The sequence below is a fragment of the Sorex fumeus genome, unplaced genomic scaffold (assembly GCF_029834395.1).
Source record: "Sorex fumeus unplaced genomic scaffold, SorFum_2.1 ptg000061l, whole genome shotgun sequence".
Classification (NCBI taxonomy): Eukaryota; Metazoa; Chordata; class Mammalia; order Eulipotyphla; family Soricidae; genus Sorex; species Sorex fumeus.
The window spans coordinates 36,472,256-36,493,793 of NW_026606118.1; the positions used below are offsets into that span (position 1 = coordinate 36,472,256).

At 36.8% G+C, this 21,538-nt stretch overlaps 1 protein-coding gene across 2 annotated transcripts in view; it reads left to right on the forward strand.

The window, feature by feature from the left end:
* ARHGAP18 (Rho GTPase activating protein 18) overlaps positions 1–21,538 on the forward strand; it is a 223,219-nt gene that overhangs the window by 188,672 nt on the left and 13,009 nt on the right. For both annotated transcript variants that reach the window (XM_056126016.1, XM_056126015.1), the window contains exons 9-12: positions 1,086–1,245; positions 3,104–3,186; positions 9,323–9,529; positions 10,721–10,861. In XM_056126016.1, coding sequence (XP_055981991.1) covers positions 1,086–1,245; positions 3,104–3,186; positions 9,323–9,529; positions 10,721–10,861 — 591 coding nt within the window. The remainder of the gene's footprint in view (positions 1–1,085; positions 1,246–3,103; positions 3,187–9,322; positions 9,530–10,720; positions 10,862–21,538) is intronic.

Sequence of the window (21,538 nt, forward strand, 5' to 3'; positions counted from 1 at the left end):
TCCCCCTTCCTGTTGTTCAGGGACTCCTATGATTCTTCTATTGCTCCTTTTGATCTCATTCCATAGTTCTCTTCTGTGTTAATCATTTATTTTCAGACCATTTTTCCATCTTCCAATTTTTCTACAGGTTCCCTCCATCTCATCTTGGAGCTCCTTGGTCTCTTCCTTAGGTGCTATTATTTTGCTGCTCAAACCTTCTATTGAGCTTTCTATTTTACCTACTATATTCTTCATTTCTGTAACTCTTGTAACTCCTAGTTATCTCATTTCCACTCGCATACTTTCTTGTGCTTTGCTATCTGTGCCATTATTTCCTTGAGCTCATTAAACATTCTCAACATGGTGTCACTGAAAGTCATTCTCTGAGAATTTACAGAGCTTGTTGGTGCTGGTTGAGTCTTCTGTGTTATCTTGTTTGCTCATTGAGGTTGGTGGGCTTCGTTCCATCCTTTTCATTGGGTTTGATGTTCTCCTGCTGTGCTAAGGGTAAATCTCTGTAGCTAGCAGCCTCCTCCTTTCATCTCCAGAATTGCTGAGGGATTATGCTGGTAGATGATCTTTTCCTTCTCTGCAGGGCTTCACCCAGAGACAAGAAGTATAATTGTGAGAAATGTAAGATTTGATGAGTAGAACTGTGCCATGACTGCATACATGGATTCGTGGTTCAGCAGATGTGGAACTGCATCTGTTGATATGGTAGAGGTTTAGCATAGAGGCTGTAGAAGTGCACCTGTGGAGATGTCAGCCAGGATATTAATCATATCTGAAAGGTGGAGGAGGAAGCAGAGGTTCAGGAGATGTGGACCTGGGCCTCTTGTTACCTTACTAAGTTTATACTGCTTAATGTTTATGGAGAGCCTTGTGGAGTAGAAGAATTACTTTTTTAAAAATTTGGGGGTGGTGGAATTTAGGCACAGTTTTTCATTGGCAAAGTCCAATTGGGATGGTAGGAGTTGTGTTGGTCATTAATGCTTTCAGATATCTCTTTTGAAGAGTAGAATCTCTGACAAAGTGAGAATTGTATCACATTCTCAGGAGGATATATATGCATTTACTGGTAGCTTTTTTTCTTTTTTGCCTTTCAGAATCTCTGCCAAGAACTGGAAGCAAAGTTTTATGAAGGGACTTTTAATTGGGAAAGTGTCAAACAACATGACGCAGCCAGCCTGCTAAAGCACTTCATCCGGGAGCTGCCCCAGCCGCTACTTAGTGTTGAATATCTCAGAGCCTTCCAGACTGTCCAGAGTAAGTGCCATCCTTCTTTGAGGCACTCTTTGTACTGGTGCCACCCACATTAATAGTCATTTTGCACTACAAAGGCAATAACCAGCTATATTTAGAGGGACATATTGACTCACTGATGTCTGTGGATACTCAAATGCCACATTTCCTTCATAAATATATGTATCTGAGTAAATAGATAACACACTGTTCTCCTCAAATACAGATTAATTACATGGCCTTTAAGCAATTCAATATATTTTATTCTAGAAACCTGGAAAATTCATATATATTTTCTACTACAATGAGTCATATAAGATCTCTGATAGATTTTTCTTGCCAAGTGTTAAAAGCAACACTTACTGGAGAAGCTGTGGATTAACAGTTATCATAAAGGCACAAAAAGATGTGGCAGAGACTACAATTATTTCTTTAAAAATATGAAATTGTCATGCAGAAACATGGAAGAAATCACTTGGCTGTCTTATTGGTGGAGGGCAACAATCTTATGCCATTTTGTGGTCTTGGGTTGACTCCAAACGAATGCCTTATATAGTTCTAAATTCCTTTCTAGTGAATACAGAGATCTTAGGAGGTTTGTGTATTGTCATAATTTCTCATTTACTCATAGAAGCTACTGAAGAAGGAAAAGTGTATTAACCACATTTTACTGACCATACTTTAATTTCCAGCTGGAGCGATAGTACAGCAGGTAAGGCATTTTCCTTGCATGCAGCCAAACTAGGTTTGATTCCACTGTCCCTCTCAGAAAGCCCAAAAACCTACTGAGAGTATCCCACCCACAGACAGAGCCTGGAAAGCTCCCCATGGCATATCCTATATGCAAAAACCAGGTAACAACTAGTTGCACAATAGAGATGTTACTGGTGCTGGCTTGAGCAAATCTATGAACAATGGGAGGACAGTGCTATTTTAATTTCCAAATTGGGTGCTTTTGAGAATAAAACAGGGCACAATGAATGATAATGATAAATCATAAGATCATTCAAAACTGTTCTAGACTTCTCTTAAAGCATGCAGTTTTGAGATGTTTCTCATGAGTCATTTCAGGTTATTACTTCAGAATTTCTTGGGTTCAGCAATGTTAGCAATAGAGTAGTTAACCTACTGCCTTCCAGAATTTCTAGAGAAGACGTGACTGAAATCAGACTTGGGGTTTGAAAATGTTTGGTCTGCTATTTCACTTTTGCCCCTTGAATGTCAACTACAGAACCAAAATATGTACTGAAAAACAAATACAGGAGTGATTTCCAGTACCCTTGAGTATTGCTTAAATGGTAAATAGGCTGCTGAAGATGAGTTTGTGATAATAAGATGCTACTTTGAGTCTTCATTGCTGGTTATTTTTCTAAGTTATTCCACAAATATTTACCAAATATCTCTTGTGTTCCAAGTTCTGTTTTACACATTCCTTCTGGGACCGATGGACTCATACACCCTGTAGTTTGTTCACTTCCCACAGAAAAAAAAATCAAATTTCACTGATGTACTTTCATTGCCATATCACAGGAGTAGGGGGGGGGCAATCTTCTGTATTTCTTTATTGGGGGAGTAATTGTCACACCGAAGTGAAACGTATTTCCAAAGCACTGTTGTGTGTCTGCAAACATAAGGCTGTGCGTCATCTGATCACAGTTGGAAGTGAGCATTCGGAGAGAGGAAGTTCTAAAGCAACAGCTGCTTCTCCCTCTCCCCCACAAACACACTTGCACCAAGAAGCGCTGCTCAGCCGTTGTATCTTGCATTTCTCAAAGATGTTTATGCCAAATAACTTTTTTTTTCTTCGATAACTGTAATAAGAAAGGAAAGGGAACTGGTTCACTCAAGAGTTAGATTTCAGCTCTGTTTAATCTGTTTGCAGATCTGCCAACCAGGAACCAGCAGCTACAGGCCTTGAACCTGCTTGTCATTCTCCTGCCTGATTCAAACAGGGACACACTGAAGGTCAGCTGGCTTCATTTACATTAAATAATCCTTAGAACCAAGCAAAGTCACTTTTCATTATTTGTGGCAAAACATTGGATGTTTGTCATGGAAATGTTAGTAGAAGTCTATATAAAGAAAAGAAATGTTTTTAAGAAGGGCAGAGGGTAAGAAACGGGCTTTAGTAGTTCGCTAATTTATTTGCTAGGTTAGTTGTGGTATTAATATGACTAAGTCTTACTTTTGGTTTTTTGAAGATAAGTTTATTTAGAAGATGAGGGGAGAGAATGAGAGTTTTGCACACAAAGTGGAGAAAGGGACACAAATCAAGTAGAGCTGCAGTGAATTCTCAGATGGAGAATGTGCACCATAAAAAAGAAATTTCACAACAGGCAGATATGTGGGCCTCTGCCCCCAAATAAGAGAATGCACCTTGTTTATATATATATATATATATATATATATATATATATATATATTGAATCACTGTGGGAAAGGTTACAAAGCTTTCAGGTTTAGGTCTCAGTCATGCAAATATCAAACACATTTCCCTTTACCAATACTTATTTTTTACCATGAAGAACCCCAATAAAGCCCCACCCCCCACCCCTCCCCGTCCCTGTGAGGCAGATGAATTCTAGTTAACACTCTATCTGCTTTGATTAGATTCATTGTTTCAATAAAAGATTCACCACTATTATTTAGAGTTTACCCCCCAAATCAGACATGCTGAAAAAGCATTGTGAAGTGATTTGCTTTCTACAGCTGGGTTCAAGAATTAAATGTTGGTTTTGGATTTCTGCTATTTTACCTATGTTTTTATATTTTTACTAAAATATTTTTCTACCCCAATATTGGAGTTTATTTCTTATGGAAACGTGAATTTTTTGTGTCTTTCTTCTAATTTCCTACCATTTCCAAATTTTCTTTAATATGTTTATAGTACTAAGGTTTTAAAAGTTAATATTAAAAAGAAACTAAAAAGCTAGACTCATCAAACATAACCTAGAGTTTCCCAAAGTGTGTATAGTTTAAATCAGTAGAGCTTGAAATAATAAATCATGATGATTTCAGAATATTTGGTTAGCTAAGAGATTAACCAACTGAAAAAATTTTAGTTATTTCTCTAAGGTATTTTATACCTTAAGTTTCTGATTTATGTCATCATTTTAAAGTGATTTTGTATAGTAATAGTATGATTTAATGCCATCTATTATAAGTAATAAGACTTTTATAGTAATTTTTAGGGTGTAACACATTGATTTATTTTTGAATGGGAAACCTTTATTGAATAAGTTGTATGTTGAATATCTTAACTATTAAAATATTGTAAAATTTAAACAATACACTTTTGTAAAATGAAAAGTGAAAACAGGATATCTGATTTAGGGACTCTAGATAGTAGAGGATAAGGCACTGGCCTTGCATATGCAGGGATTTCGTCCCTCTGTACACCACCAGAGATAATTCCTGAGTGCAGATCCAGGATTAAATCTTGAGCATCACCATGTCGAAAGTAGACTATGGACTGAACATGTTTGCCACTCAATGCCTCTTTTGCAGACCAGAACACCCAAAAGGAGAGAGAGAACACAAGGGATTGCCCTGCCACAGAGGCAGGGTGGGATGCGGGGGATGGGGGTGGGGGAATATTAACCATGGTGGTGGAAAATGGGCACTGGTAGAAGGATGGGTATTTGATCATTGTATAATCGAAACCCAAGCACAAAAAATTGCAAATCTATAACTGTACCTCATGGTGTTTCACTAATAATAATAATAAAAAAAAGAAAAAATCTTGAGCATCACCAGAAACGGCCCCAAAACCAAACAAATCAATAAATAAAATCAATAAATAGATGTGTAAATCAACATATACACAAATATTATAATATGTTTATAACACATATAAATGTTTAATATATTTATGCATATATAACAGAATACTTTCATTATGGCTTAAGTTTTTACAGATAAAGGAGGAACCTTTGAATAATTCATTCCCTACATGTCTTTCAATTAAAATGAAGTATATTAAGAAAAAGAAACCACCTGTTGGTTAATATTGAACAGTTTTTCCCAAGCCTCATTAGGACTCCTTGAACTGAAATTGGATGAGTAATAGTCCTTTCCTATCCATGGAATGAATCTTAATACCCAACTTTAATAGAAGAGGCAGTAGGGAGGATTAGGGGAATAAAAACATTACATTCTAATAGAAGAACTCACAAGGGTCATTCTGATTACTAAGTTGAGGGCAGGGGGAGAACAACCCTCTTGCTTCACTGTCAAATGAATAGCAGTGAAGGCAGCAACTTGTTTTATTTTTTCAAAAGCTATTAAATTGCCATGGGATAGAAAAATGGCTCATAATTAAGTTTAAGTTGGACAATGTTTGAGCACCCATCTCTTCACCAGTGTCTACTTCCCTCCACTAGTGTCCCCAGTTTCCCTCCAGCCCCCAACCTGCCTCTATGGCATACACTTTTCATTTTCTTTTTTTCTTGTAGACCTGTTACTGAAAGTGTGTCATGCATGTCACTTTACCTCCTTTCAGTATCCATTTCTTTCCCAGAGTGATCATTTCCCACCATCATGGTCACATCATGGTCACAAGAGATATGCCTTCCCTTACCTAACTACCCTCCCTCCATTGTGGCAAACATTCTGCTAGGGACCAGTCCCTCTGGCCTTCATTTCTTAAGTTTCCACAAGGCCCAGTAATTCTGCTCCTGGGAATATAGCCTAACGGCCCCAAAAACACAATTCAGAAAAGGCGTCTGTACTCCTATGTTTTTACAGCGTTATTCACAGTAGTCAAAAGTTGGAAACAACCTAAATACCCAAGAACAGACAAATAGATAAAGAAGCTATGGTACATGTACACAATAGAATACTATACAACTATTAGGGAAAAAATGAACTCCTGAAACTTTCTGATACATGGATGGGACTGAATATTATTGTACTGAGCAAAATGAATAAGAGTAGGAGCGCCAGACATAGAATGATCACACTCCTTTGCATGTTTTGATTTGTTTTAACATAGAGGCCAAGTCTATCATGAGTTCTGTTTAAACCTTATGTGTTACTATGTGACCAGGTGTATGGTGCTGAAGCAGGGACAGCATAGGGACTACTGTCCAGTCTGTCCTCTGCCAACAATTCCCAGGACAAAGGGTGTCACAACCTGATAGTAATATGGGGTATGTCTTTTTCTTATTTGGTTAGAGGACCCTGTCTGTAAGGTCACCTAGTTCACCACAGGCTGCAGCAATCAATAGACCTATTTTAATTACAAATAAGCCTGTCTTTAAATAATTTCATAGGGTTGAAAGAGGAAATGTTTATTTCAGTACGGTTACCCATGGGTAAGGCTGGTCTAGAACTGATTATCCTCAAAGTTCCAGAGATACTCTGAGCACTTTTTATTAAAATGTTCATTTTGTTTTAGAGTTGTTAAGAGATCATACTTTGAATTAAGGTGAAAACATTATTTTGCATTAAAAAAAAACCTGGGAAAATTACAAACAGCTAATTTACTTAATTTCCTGTAACTTTTTAAGTTGTTCTTTTTTGTTTGTTTGGGCGCCTTACCTGGAAGTGCTCAGGGGTTACTACAGGCTCTGCATTCAGGAATTACTTCTGGCAGTGTTCTGGGGAGCATATAGACTACCAGGGATTGAACCTGATCAGCCACATGTAAGGCAAGCGCTCTACCCACTGTACTGACTCTCAGGCCCCAGCCTTTTAGGCAGTTCTAGTGAAGGTTTCAAGCAAGAATTATAATAGAAAAGTTGAAATCAGTATTTTATATATGCAAGATAATAAGCCATTTATTTATTTATTTATTTGCTTTTTGGGTCACACCCGGCGATGCACAGAGGTTACTCCAGGCTCATGCACTCAGAAATTACTACTGGTGGTGCTCAGGGGACCATATGGGATGCTGGGAATTGAACCTAGGTTGGCCGCGTGCATGACAAACGCCCTACCCATATCACTCTAGCCCCAAGCCATTTATATTCAAACTTACAAAAAATAAGAGAAACTCCATCACTAAGGAATTTCAGGAACCCAAACACACAACATTCCTTCCTTCCTTCCTTCCTTCCTTCCTTCCTTCCTTCCTTCCTTCCTTCCTTCCTTCCTTCCTTTCTTTATTTCTTCCTTTTTCCTGGTGTCAGTGTCCCATCTTCAGTTGCTAGTTAGAGCAAATTGGACTTGTGTGATGTGAACAGTTTCTACAGTTCATGTAAGTTTTAGAGACACCATATTAAATTTCACTTTCTGACCTGAGTCTAATGTGACAGGTGCCACTGGCAAAGATGTAACTGGTATTTGTTTTTAATTTTCAAATATTGCATGTTTGAAACAATGATCACACCTACCTTTGACATGGTTGACAGATTAATGCTATTATTGGCACTTGTTTATCACTTTGGTAGATTTAGGAAGATAATTTTTTCACTTAGTACTGGCAGGTTAGGAGACCATATTCTCATCTAGCAGCAGAATAGCCATAAATAGCTGAGATACCAATAGGTTTACCTTTTCAGCCAGTTGGTGACTAATGGGACCAAAACTAGTTTTTCAAAAAATTCTGCTTCCTATTCAAATAAAAAGAAAATGCATTTGCAGATGATTTTTTAAGCAAGTGTAAGACTAACATTTTATTAATTTCTTATCTATAGGGTAGATATTCCTAGTATTTTAATAGCAATATTTTGAATAACATTATAGTATATTTGCACAATAGTTAAAATGGTTTCTTACCTAATCTCTATAATACATGTCTGTAAATAGATATATGAATCCCAAATAATTATTCTGGTCTTGAGCAAAAGTAAGTATTTTTTCAAAGCTCACTAATTTTTTAACCTCATTGAAAGAGGCGTTACTTTTGTAGAATTTTAGTAATGATATCAGTTTAACTTCCTGGGCACTGTACTGAAAAATTGCATATATAAATCTCACTTTTTGATATATAGACTATGCCTTTGTTTCAAATCGTTACCATCTACATAGCTAGCTAGCAGCTAAATTTGATTCCAAAATCAACTTGTTAGTACTTCTAAGAAGTCCTTACCTTTTCTCACCCCCTTGAAGTCCTCTGAGAAAGACAGGTTATGTTTTTTTTTTTCCTTTCTCCTCTATGATATAGTTTAGTTGATGTTTCCGGGTAGGAATTTTTAGACAAAACATAAAAGCATGGTTTTCAGTTAAGAGTGAAGAAACTAAAGTCAAACAGACCTATAATTAATTTTCCCCCCATCATTTGCTAGCTACATGACCGCTGTCAATCAGTCACCACTACTTTCTCACCTGTAAAATGAGGATAATTGTGTTATCTCCAGAGATGATTAAATGCAATTTTCTCTGTGGTGTGTTTAAAACAATGTCTCATGAATAATGAACACTGGATGTCTATATAGTTATTATTTTCATAGACCAAAATTAAGAAAAATGCCCAAAGAAAGCTTAAAAACAAGTATTATAAGAGGCAGGTATTCTAAGCTACGGTGGATTTTGTGGAGAGTAGGCTGAGAGGTTGTGTGAGATGTTGGCATTAGAGGCAGAAAGTGGGTGGTATCAAACTGAACATAATCTAGTCTATGCTGATAAAAAGTTCCTTTTCATTCACTTATTTTAATTAAAAAATTGGGTCTCCATTCTCCATTCCTCTCAGCACAATCCCCATTCATTTCAGATTTCATGTCAGTCAACTATTGAGTTCCTTAACAAATGAAACTGGGGATGAATGAGCCTTTAAAAAGGACTCAATAAAATTCCTTGAGATAAATTTTGTACAGTGCTTCTTGAAGCAAGTGTATATTTGGTGATATTTTAAGCCGCTTTTCAGTGTTTCATGGCTCCAGTAGGCTAGAATCAGATTATTTCTCCCTTCCTCCCTCACTACCTCCTTCAGATGTGAGACCTCTCAGTCTCATTTTCTAGCACCGTGGTTCTTAGTAAAAACAAATTACCACCTGGGAGTGTGTTAACCTAGTGGAGAAGCTTGACAACAAATTCTTTTGGATGAATCGATAAAGCAGACTCTGGTTATGTGTAGTTTATTTAAATATTCCACATTCTATTGTGATTTCATCTCTTAGCTCCCCATACAACAGTAATCTTAAAATCTTTTTTGTTTCAGGCCCTGCTTGAATTTCTTCAAAGAGTAATAGATAAGAGAGAGAAAAATAAGATGACAGTAATGAATGTGGCAATGGTCATGGCCCCCAATCTCTTCATGAGTCACACATGGGGATTAAAGTCCAATGAACAGCAAGAATTTGGAATGGCAGCTGGCACAGCTAATGTCATGCACTTATTGATTAAATATCAAGAAATTATCTGGACAGTAAGTATATATACTTGAAGTGCTGTTAATAAGCCTTGCTCTCTAAATTCTGAAGTCTTTTTATTGTTATGTTCCCTATTTTTTTTTAAGAAAAGCAATTGGGAGAGGTGACTAGAAATGATTAAAGGTTAATGTCAATTTGTCTAACCCCAGTTTTCAAAATGCCTGCAGTGTTTCAGATTGTCACTTGGGTAGCTTTTCAAGGATCCTGGTTTGTGGTGGGAATGGGGTTCAGTGGTAAAGCATTTACCTTGTATGTGTGAGACCTGATCCTATCCCTGGTACTGCCTACCCCACTAATTGTTTTTTAATTCTGCTAATGTGTTTTCTCTGAATCATTTTTTCTTAGATTATTGCTAGGTTTCTGTCAGCTGCTGTTTATTGGTGAGGGTTTTTTTTCCTCTTATTTGACAGAGAATTAAGTGGTTCATAGGGTCACTGCATGCAAGGCAAACGCCCTACCGCTGTGCTATCGCTGGGACATAGGGTTAGTTAGAGTCTATGTTGTAGGCCAGTGACCACTAAAGGGACCAATAGGCAATATCCTGATTCCTGATATAACTCTGTCCAGTCTCCTATATTTACATATGTGACATGGCCAGTGGCTACAATAATTTTGAATTTCAGCCTATGACCTGGAACTTCAAGTGTCTTTTGGGGTGGTGGCTAAGAGTTGCCCTGTACTGCTGGAAAATGAATAAACAAATGCAATGAGCTACAGGTATATTGAATAGTATAGCACAGCACAGTAGCACAGTCCTTCCATTGTTCATCGATTTGTTTGAGCAGGTCCACTAACGTCTCCACTGTGAGACTTGTTACTGTGTTTGGCATATAGAATATGTCATGGGTAGCTTGATAGGCTTTGTCGTGTGGGCGAGATATACTTGGTAGCTTGCGCGGCTCTCCGAGAGGGGCGGAGGAATTGAATATGGGTCAGTCCGGCCGGCCACATGCATGGCAAACGCCCTACCACTGTGCTATCGCTCCAGCCCACTGAATAGTAAATATATATATACATATATGTGTATATATATGTAGATTCATCAGAGACGAATATATATATGTAGATTCGTCAAAGAGACAAAACCTTTATCTTTTTTATCTTTTTTAATTAAAAAAGTACTTTTTTGTTGTTTAACATGGCCCTTTTCCATTTTCCTCTCTAATCTTAATTTCATCTCTCCATAGATTCCGCAATTTATTCTCAGCCAACTGAGAAAACTGAACACTGAAAAGCAGAAAAAAGAGAAAAAAGCCAGGAAGAAATTGCTGAAGAAAATGACTCACGATCGAGAAAAATATGAAAAACAAGATAAGAATACAAATGATGTAAGAAAAATGTGAAGATGTATATGTATATAGATGTCTGGATTTTATTTAATAGGCATGTAAGAAAGAGTTCCAGGGAAACTTTTGGAACAACGTTCTATAGATTTATAGTTTCTGGGATCACTAATATATGAAGGACATTAATAATGATAACAATATTTTCTACTGTACTGAGAAACAGTATTGATAATTGCTCAGGTATGTGTGTGACTCAGCATATGAGCTGTTAATGGGGAACAAAGGAAGAGAAGAAGACTGTGATGTCTCCACATTCCCCTCATACCCACATGTCAGAATACACACATACAAAAATCCTCCAAGTGCTCACTGAATGTTCAATGCGTTCTGAGTTTTCTGATGATTTTTCTTCAATTTTTTTCTATCTGTAACATGGAGAAAAACAGAGAGACAAGTAGGTCAGTGTTTCTTTCATGCCCAGCAATCATTCTAGACTTCAGTAAATAAAGGTTCGTATTTGACTGATAAGAAAAATTTAGAAAGATGTTGGAAAAAAGAAAATCAAATCATATTTTTAAATTAAAAAAATCAATATCTGCAAATTGCTCTAAAAATCTATTAAAAACTGGATGTAAAATAATGAAATGTTTATGAAAATTTATTTTTGAATTAAGTTAGAATTTTATATTGTGAGATAAGAGGTTTTCTATTGTTCTATTTTTCATGAAGACCCCTGCACCACTCACACACACCCCACTGTTACCACCACCTTAACCACCATAACCACTATTGAGGATATTCAGTTACATGCTGACATCTTGTGGAATAATGTGGAAATGTAATTATTGGTCTGATTTTTTTTTTTTTGCTTTGGCCTACTTAGGGAACCAGTAAGTATCTATTATATATTATTGCTCGCTACATGTATGTATATATGTGTGTGTGTGTATATATATGTATATATATATAACATTCATTCATAGTTCTCATACTTATTACATTTTCTTAGCACTTATTTTTTATTATTTTGAAGGTTCTTTAAAATATAAAATCATTTCTATTCATTTAAAATCATTTACATTTTATATAAATAAAATCATTATAAAATCATTTATATCAAAAGGGATCATTTTGAATAGTTATTTTTAAAAAAAAGGACTTGAAATTTTAATGGGTTAGAAAGGGCTTTTATGATGTCTTTTTAACACATCATGGGAGGGAGTTGCTTCTGAAATATTTGTAGATATATGAATAGCTCCCAGTTTATAACCCTTCTCGTCTTTTTTATGGGACACTTGCAATGTGATAGTCTGATGTATGGTCTGTATCTCAGGAAACAAAACCAGTGTCTTACTTTTAAAGTAAAAAGTCCTGTAACAGCACTGAAATATAACCTTTGAGCTAGAACACAAATAATTTTGTCATTTACAGGCATTAACAGGGATCTCAGTAATTTCTACGTTAGGTTAATTCGACATCAACTGGTTCAAGAATTACCTTTCTACTGGTTAGAAGTTTGTCTCCTCATTTTAAAGTCAAGCATTTAAACCTGGATTTATGACATTTTCTTAGCACTTATTTTGTATTATTTTGAAGGTTCTTTAAAATATAAAATGTAGTAAGGGATCATTTTGAATAGTTATTTTTAAATAACTGAATTTTTTTAAAACTTTTTTTTTTCATTTGTTAGCTCTCACTTAAATTTCTCAGAGATTGTGTCTTCTGAAAAAGCCAGCAATTCCTTTTGAATTAATAAAAAATTATTTAATAAGAACCTCCTTGGTGCTAAGATATGCACCTCCTGCTCCTACACACACACAAACACACACACACAAACACACACTGTGGGGTTTCTTTTATTGTTGTTTTTTGTTTTTGTTTTTATTTTGTTTTTTTTTTGGTTCCTAAAGTGCGATGGAGTTGGGTGCTCACCTTTGAGAACTTGGATTGGGATTTAGAGAGTCTCTCAGAGGTGCTAAGGTGTATGATAGAATTCTGACCTGTGGGATAGAAAACACAACATATCAGACAGAATTCAATAGGGAGGAAAGCCAAGGTGTGAAAACTCACTGGTGTTATTTAGTCAGGAAATTGAGAAGTTGCAGTAGACAGCAGAGGAACCTTACTGGTTGAGTGGTGGCCTAAATTTGTGACTGCACCTCATGTGGAAGCCTCTGCGTTTTTGACTGAAACCTTTCAATCACTTGCCAACGTTTCTTTTTAAAGTGACTCTCATTTTATGAAGGAGTATAAGTATATGCATATGCAAATTTCAAAACAAAAAGTGTAAGATAACATCAAATACTGTGACTATGTGGTGAGTCACTCATCTGAGTTTTCTACCTAAGCTTCCACTGCTTGTCCAAACTTAACAATGAAAAGACTTAACAGAACCTTAGACTTCTATCTTGGCTAAGTGGATGTGGGAGCTTCCCAAAGACTCCTGGAAGTTGGGGACCTCTTCCCCCTAGGACCCAGTTGCCCTTATCTGAGCAGCACCTGCTGACTTTACTAGAGACCTTGTTACTTTTCCATGAGCCAAGCCTCAATTCTGTCTTCTTGGTTCATGTTTCTTGACACTTCCCCTGATTCCCTTGAATATGCAGCTTAAGTCTATAGTACATAAAACTGCCTAGGATATGGTATCCATTTCTTAATTGAAGTGTATTTGCCTATTACAGACGATACACGACTGTAGTCACTTTAATTGCATTATTGAACAAAATTGATAACTACTACATTTGTCTATATTATTTACATTCTGTAGATAAAAGTGGAGAAGAAGCAAACTTGATAGTATCTTGGTATGTGACAAGTGCCCTAAAATAATTTAAAAAATAGTAGAAAAATGGACCCAGGGAACCTTTTGCTATATCAAGTTGATAATCTGGAAATTAAACTATTTTTAATTGAGATTCTGTGGTTTACACTGCTATTAATAATGATTTCTCATACACATAATTCCAATACCACAGCCATCATCAATGTACGTCTCACTCTTCCACAGACCCCAAGACTCTTTACTCCCAACACCCACCAAAACTCATTTGTGTGGGTCACTTCTCCTATTGTGTTGCCATTAAGCCATTATTGCTACCTTGTTGTGCATCTTTAAGTCCCACCATGAGAGTCCTACATTCTGTATGTATCTCTTTCTCTGACTTACTTCTCTGAGCATGACATCCTCCTGTTACATGCATGTTGCTGCAGATTGCATTATTTTGTCCATTTTTAGAGCTGCATAATATCCCATTGTGTATTTATAGCATAGTACTTTGAACCATTCATCTGTAGATGGGTGTTGGGTTGTGTCCATATTTTAGCTATTGTATTAAGTGCTGGGAACAGCTTAAGTGTTTATATAATTTTGTGAATTCATTTTGAGTTTTGGAGATAGATGTCAAGAAGTGATATTGCTGAATTGTATAGTAGCTCTATTCTTACGTTTTAGATTATTCTCCTTATTGCTTTCTACAAATGCCAAACCATAAAATATTTCTACCAACGTTTGATGAGGGTTTCTTTCTCACGACAGTCCATCCAACACTGGCTATTGGAAACTCAACTATTAAGTTGAATTTTTTATTCCAGAGAAATGGTGATGAAGAAGAGCAGTAAGCTGATTTGTGTTTATATCATAGGAAGTATATAAGAATGTGCACACAATTAATAGGAATTTGGATTTCTCCTGAGTGAGATAGGGTTATTACTGTGTTTTGAGCAAAGGCTTACCTCTCATATCTTAAATTATCCATTGGACTGTTGTGTTGAGAATAGAATCTAAGGGAGTAAGAATAGAATAGGAGATCATGTAAGAATCCTGTACCTTAATCCAAATGAGCATGGTATTAACATTAGAGGTGTAAAACTAAGAAATTCTGGATATTTTGAGACTAGAGCTATATGTGTTTCTTTCTTTGGGGGGGCTACACATCCAGTGGTTCTCAGTGCTTACTCCTGGCTCTCCACTCAGGCAGGATTTCTGGTGGGCTCAAGGAACCATATAGGGTGCTGGGGTTCAAACTTGGGTCAGTTGCATGCAAGGCAAATGCCCTACCCACTGAACCATTGCTCCAGCTCCTAGATCCATAAAAAGTATTTATTGATGCAAATAATTGGAGTTGTAAGAGAGAGAGAAAGAAGACAAGAATGACTTGAATTTTTCTATTGAGAAATCAGAAAAGTAGGATTGATGCTGGTTAGAGTAGACCACAGTTTTAATTGGGGACAGGTTGTGTGTGAGTTTCTGTCAGGTATTTACATTAAAATGATTCAGGGGATTTTTGAAGGACAATTGGCCATCTTCGATGCATGGGGGTACAGGAACAGAGCGACATTGCAGTGTGGATCAGACCCAGAGGGAAGATATGGGGGTTTAGGCTTGCTCTGCATGCAGCTGACATGGTATGATTCACAGCACAACATCCTCTGAATACCTTGAAGAGTGACCCTTGAACCCAGAATCAGAAGTAAGCCCTGGGCCCTAATAGATGTGGTCCTCCCTCCTTCTTCCCCCAAAGTGTGTGCAGTGGGCAGGGGTGGGGAGCAAAGAAAGGGACTGCGGGAGGTCAGTGGGGTTCAGCAAGAAGCCAGGATTCTTAGTCAGTAGGGGATGGCTGAAAGATAGGAGCCGAAGAGTTATATAATTATATTAGCATTTTAGAACAGTTGCTATAATGACAGGTAAACAAATGATCAAAGGTTCAATTGATGATTAGACAGGGAATAAATGAGTAGAATCCTTTTGACAAGCAGGTGACATATAACAACATCCTGAATTTATCTTGCTCATTAGATTCAAAGGGAATAATACAGCAAGTAGGCAAAATACTGTCACTGTCCTCCCGTTGTTCATAGATTTGCTGGAGCGGGCCCAGTAACATCTCCATTTTGAGACTTGTTGTTACTGTGTTTGGCATATTGAATACTTCATGGGTAGCTTGCCAGGCTTTGCCATGCGGGCGAGATACTCTCGGTAGCTTGCCGGGCTCTCCGAGAGGGGCAGAGGAATCGAACCCGGCTCAGCTCGGCTGGCTGCACACAAGGCAAATGCCCCGCAGCTGTGCTATTGCTCTAGCCCTAAGTAGGCAAAATAATTATACTTAAATTCATTACTAATTTCTTTAAATTAGAGCACCCCACAAGGAGAGAGATGATTAGAAAATGCATTACGGTATCAATATAATGAAATACCATGCAAATGTACAAGTATGTACTGGAATCAGAAAATCTAACATGTTGAAGAAAAATTACAATTGGGGAATAATCTGCGGTTGTGTGTATGAGATAATAATCACTTTAATTGCTTGTCAGAGGTCAGGCATGATGCTCGGCATTTCACAAACTTTATCCTATTTAATATTGATTATCTTTGAGTTGGATTATATTATTTTCTCATTTTTTACAGATCATGAAAGTGAGGATCAGACATCTTAAACCACTTACTTAAAATTATCTCTGTAGGAAGTGGTAGAGCTGGAATTTGAAACCAAATCTATATGACTTTAAATCCACATGTCTTTATCTTTATCCTCTATTTCCTCGTAGATCATAGAAAACTGAGAAGGATATGTACACAAATCCCCAGCTTATGTTTAGTAGTGCAATGTGTATATATTGGCCCTTTATAAAATATGTTTAAAAGATAGCTTTTAAAACAAATCCTAGGTGGAGCCAAAGCCTCACGAGGAGAATGGAAAGAATGTGGGCCCCTGAGGACCGACAAAATTCAAACACTGATTATATGTGAGGAGTGTGAAAGAGGCAAGAATCTAGAATGAATTATGATTTTACCATAGGCGGTCTTATCAATCTGAAGCATCAAACAAAAGGAATAGTGTTTTGACGAAGTAGTCACTTTTGACATTTGGAGTTGACAAATGTGACAGATCACTGTGCAGCCAGAGCTGGAGGGAGGCACACATGAGAGATCAGCACGGGGATGACAAATTAAAGTTTGTGGTCTAGTCCAGGTAAGCATCAATCCCATTATGGTTTTGTTAGCCAAAACTTTTGATCATTCTTGCATTCTCTTAAAATCTAAATTATGTCTATTAAAAAACTCAAATGACTCTAATTTTATATAGTGGTGACTTCTTCACTTGGATTATGACATGAAGCTCCTTGAAAATCTATTATTCCTGCATCCCTGGAATAGGAGCATTGCTCCTGTTCCACAGAACAGATATATGGGGTAAGAAATCAAAATGCATAGGCACCAGCATTTAAGTTGGAGGCTTTTGGAAGAACTTGTAAAAGATACCAAGAAATAATAAGAGAACTGTAGCACTGTAGCACTGTCCTCCCGTTGTTCATAGATTTTCTCGAGCAGGTCCAGTAACGTCTCCATTGTGAGACTTGTTATTACAGTGTTTGGCATATCGGATATGTCACAGGTAGCTTGCCAGGCTTTGCAAGATACTCTCAGTAGCTTGCGGGCTCTCTGAGAGTGGTGGAGGAATTGAACCCGTCTCAGCCGGGTCAGCCATGCACAAGGCAAATGCCCTATCACTGTGCTATCTCTCCAGCCTTAATAAGAGAACATGTAGTAGTATTGTGTTTTAGAAGGTTGGGAAGAAAAAATAATGTGAAAGAGCATGGTTAGTTCTAATAAGTACTATAGAGATGTCAAACTAGAGTACTATTGGAGTACTGGTGGATTTTGCATTTGAAAGGTCCATTGTTAACTTTCTACAAAACAGTTTCACTAACTATGATAAAATAAGTCATCTTGCTAGGGATTGAAGAATAAAGAGAAAATATTGTAGATCATGAAAAGTCACAGTTCATCAAAGTAACATTTTAAAAAAAAAACTGTATGCTCTTAGTGTTAACTCTATAATCAGTCATTCGTGTATTAAGACATGTTTGACTTGGTAAATTAATAACTTGAACTTGTTAGTAAGGGCCACACTCAATCTACTTAATAAGACAAATGTTTTTAATAATTACAGCATATTAACTTGTGTACAAATGTAAATTTCTTAAATCCTAATGGGAATCATCTATTAATTGTAGTATGAGAACACATTTGTTAAAAACATAACAAAATTATAGACTGTTAAAAGAGCAATTTTCTGATAGTCTTCCATTTTAATTGATATTGATCATGTACACCCATGACATCTCAACAGAAGTCACTGGACTAATAACGTAGCCCTTACTCTGGCATTAATGATATGTAAATCATGAGTCTTCCATTGGGCTGCTATTGTTTAAATTGAGAAATTCAGACCAAACTTACAACAATTTCAGAATTACAAAGAAGTCTGTAATAGTATCTTTATTTTTTCCTTTTGGGTCACACTTGGCAATGCACAGGGGTTACTCCTGGCTCTGCACTCAGGAACTATCCCTGGTGGTGCTCAGGGAACCATATGGGATGCTGGGAATCGAACCTGGATTGACCGTGTATGAGGCAAACACCCTACCCACTGTGCTATTACTCCAGCCCCTGTAATAGTATCTTAAAATAATATTTAAAACAAAAGTAAAAGATGACAGACTTCCTGAGCCCACTGAGTTAGAATCTGCCAGAGCAAGATGGACTGGGTATGAACACTGTGTAAATGAGTGATTCTTCGCTCCTCCAAGTGGTATATATATGTATGTGTGTCGTGTATATGGATTCAAAAAGTTCTATTTTACTGTGGGATTTTTCTTACATAAGATAGAGAATCAGGAGAGAGTGGAATATTTCTGGGTCACACCTGGGAATGCACAAAGGTTACTTCTGGCTCATGCACTCAGGAATTACTCCTGGCAGTGCTCGGAGGGACCATATGGGATGCTGAAATCGAACCCCGGTTGGCTGCGTGTGAGGCAAATGATCTACTCACTGTGCTATCCACTGGAGCAATAGCACAGTAGGTAGGGCGCTTGCCTCGCATGCAGCTGACCCGGGTTCAATTCATCTGTCCCTCTCGGAGAGCCCCGTAAGCTACAGAGAGTATCCCGCCCACACAGGCAGAACCTGGCAAGCTTCCCGTGGCATATTAGATATGCCAAAAACAGTAACAAGTCTCACAATGGAAATGTTACTGGTGACCGGTGACACAAATCGATGAACAACATGAGAACAGTGCTACAGTGCTAAGATAGAGAAAATAACATATGAACCCTTATAAACCATTTCAAACAATCTAATACGTGTCTCCAACACCTTTTCTCTTTTTATCATTTTTAAGGAACTGCTTCCCTCATTTTACCCATGCAACCTCAGATTACATCTCTGGATCTTATAAAGTCTTAGTGACTTCGATGAGCATCTGGTTATGATTTGCTGAGTCATGAAGGTTTCAAGATCCAATGGTGACTAAGATTTATGTGATATTACTTCCGTCATCCACTTCTTGCTAAAAAGGGAAGTGGTTCATTTGTAAACAGGGGGCCCAGATTGAGGTTCTGTGGAATAAACCAAGCGTCTTACTACATCTGCCTCCTGGAGTAGTGGGTGCAAAATTCCTTTCATTTCATTTGGTGTCCTCTAGTGTCAATTCTGAACAGAGAATAAATAGCAAGTTTTAGAAAATTTACATGATTTGCTGAAGTTTTAAAGTGATTTTTTAAACCATTTTATAGCATAGGGCTCTGGACAGAAAGTTCACTGCTGCTCTAGAATTGTGGAGTTGGCAGCTGGACATAGGAGAGTTGGGTTGTTTGTGACCAGGGTTTAGTCACCACTCCGTTTAGAATTTCATCTCTGCTTTCATTTAACAACTCTGACTCAGAGCTGTTGTAGGTATTATTTCAAGCATCTACTTTAGGTTCGAAATGGTGTCTGGATTTACTTGGGGAGCCCACATAGGAAATCAAATTACAGTATCAAATACAAAATCTTGTTTCTTTTTAAGATGTTCTGATTTTTTTAACACCATATAAAATACCATATTTGGAAAATGTCAGAAGTTAATGCATTGTAAATTAAATGCTTATTAATCATAGGGGTTCTTTAACACCCTTCTTTAAAATTCTCTGAAATTGTGAGTTAGCTGAAAATTTAAGCATTACATATAACAAATACCTTATTATAATCAGAATAGATGGTTCAAGCTATTAGAGAATATATGATGAATATGCCATTTTAGTTTAAGATACCTTGCTAAAACAGCCTTGTCTTATTTTCTAAAATATGTGATATATCCAGTCATTTTTTAGTGAGAAAACTGTATTTATAATTTGCTTTTTGGAAGGAAAAAAGAGTTTACTATAACATTAAAATAGTTTTAACTTTAAATGAGACTTTAATAAAAAAAAATTAATGTCTCTTCAAAGGCCTGGCATTAAATTTCTAATCTCTGTAATGCATGAAAATATGAGCAGGCAGTGTTTATCTATACCCTCTAAAAATATTAAATTTTTTGTTTATTTAACAGATGTAAGAAAGTCTATTTTAATATGAAGAGCGAGACTTTAGTTGAATATATAAAACATGTGAAACCATTTGAGATAATTTTCTGTATGATAGTCTTGGCATGCATAACGAATTAACATTTTTCAAGTTGTAAAATCCTCTGTGGCTAAATTTTAAATGATATATTAGTTTAAAAATAGCTCTTCTCCAGTATTTCTGTATATCACATAACTTCAACTTAAAAAAAACAACAAACAAAAATTTATGGGATAGGAAGGTTATAAAAATTCTGGTAGCTTTTTGGATTTCAACATCAACCATGTTCCATAATTCCTAAGGCACACAGCTTTTTGTAATTAGTATTACTAATATTTTAATATATGATAAAGTATAGTCTTTGCACTTGCTAGATGCTCTGTACCATTTAAACAAGAGCTTTACTGTCACTGTTAATCACTTTAGTATATATCAAGTAGTCCAGGAAAATCTTCTAAGAAACAGTTTTTTTTTAATTTTTGGGTCACATCCGGCGATGCTCAGGGGTTACTCCTGGCTCTGCACTCAGGAATCACTCCTGGCAGTGCTCAGGGGACCGTATGGGATGCTAGGAATTGAACCTGGGTTGGCCACGTGCAAGGCAAACGCCCTACCCACTGTGGTATCGCCCCAGCACCCAAGAAACAGGTTTTAAACCCCTCATCTTTAACTGTTCCTTCTGCTCATTTTGTCTCCAATAGTAAAGGGCTCAGCAGATTCAAAGTGTGTCAGATTATCTATCTTTGTAATGTTGTAAGAACTTGGATGAGATGCTTCACTGCAGAAATAAACATATTGAGAATTATCTCTGTTACCTATACCACATACACACAGAGTTATAGAACACAGCATTTAGGTGTGAAGGAGAGTGATAGGACAACCTAGAAAGATACTATGTGTCATAATTGGTTAAATAATAAGCATTTCCTATATACACTGGTTTATTTTTCTTTTTGCAGTGATTAGGGATTAAACCGAGGTCTCCTGCAAGCAAGATACATGCTTTACCACTGAGTCACATTCTAGGACTCTTATATTTTACTCCTATGTAAATTAAGGTGTGAGTGTGTTTGTGGTGGGGGGGGGGGCATTAGAAAATGTTAAACAGTCATCTGGATTCTATCCCCTGTTACTTCCCTTAAGCAGTCAAAAGCCATAACATTTATATAAATTCTTAAGTGCCTCAGTTACTAATACCTGGGTACTTTCCTTCCAAACTTTATAAGAAAGAAGCAGCTGCAATCCCTACTATCATACCAACTTGAGCTGCATTGTATCAAGTTGTGTAGTCATATTCACCAAAGTTTGATCCTGAACTCATTTAGAAAGCA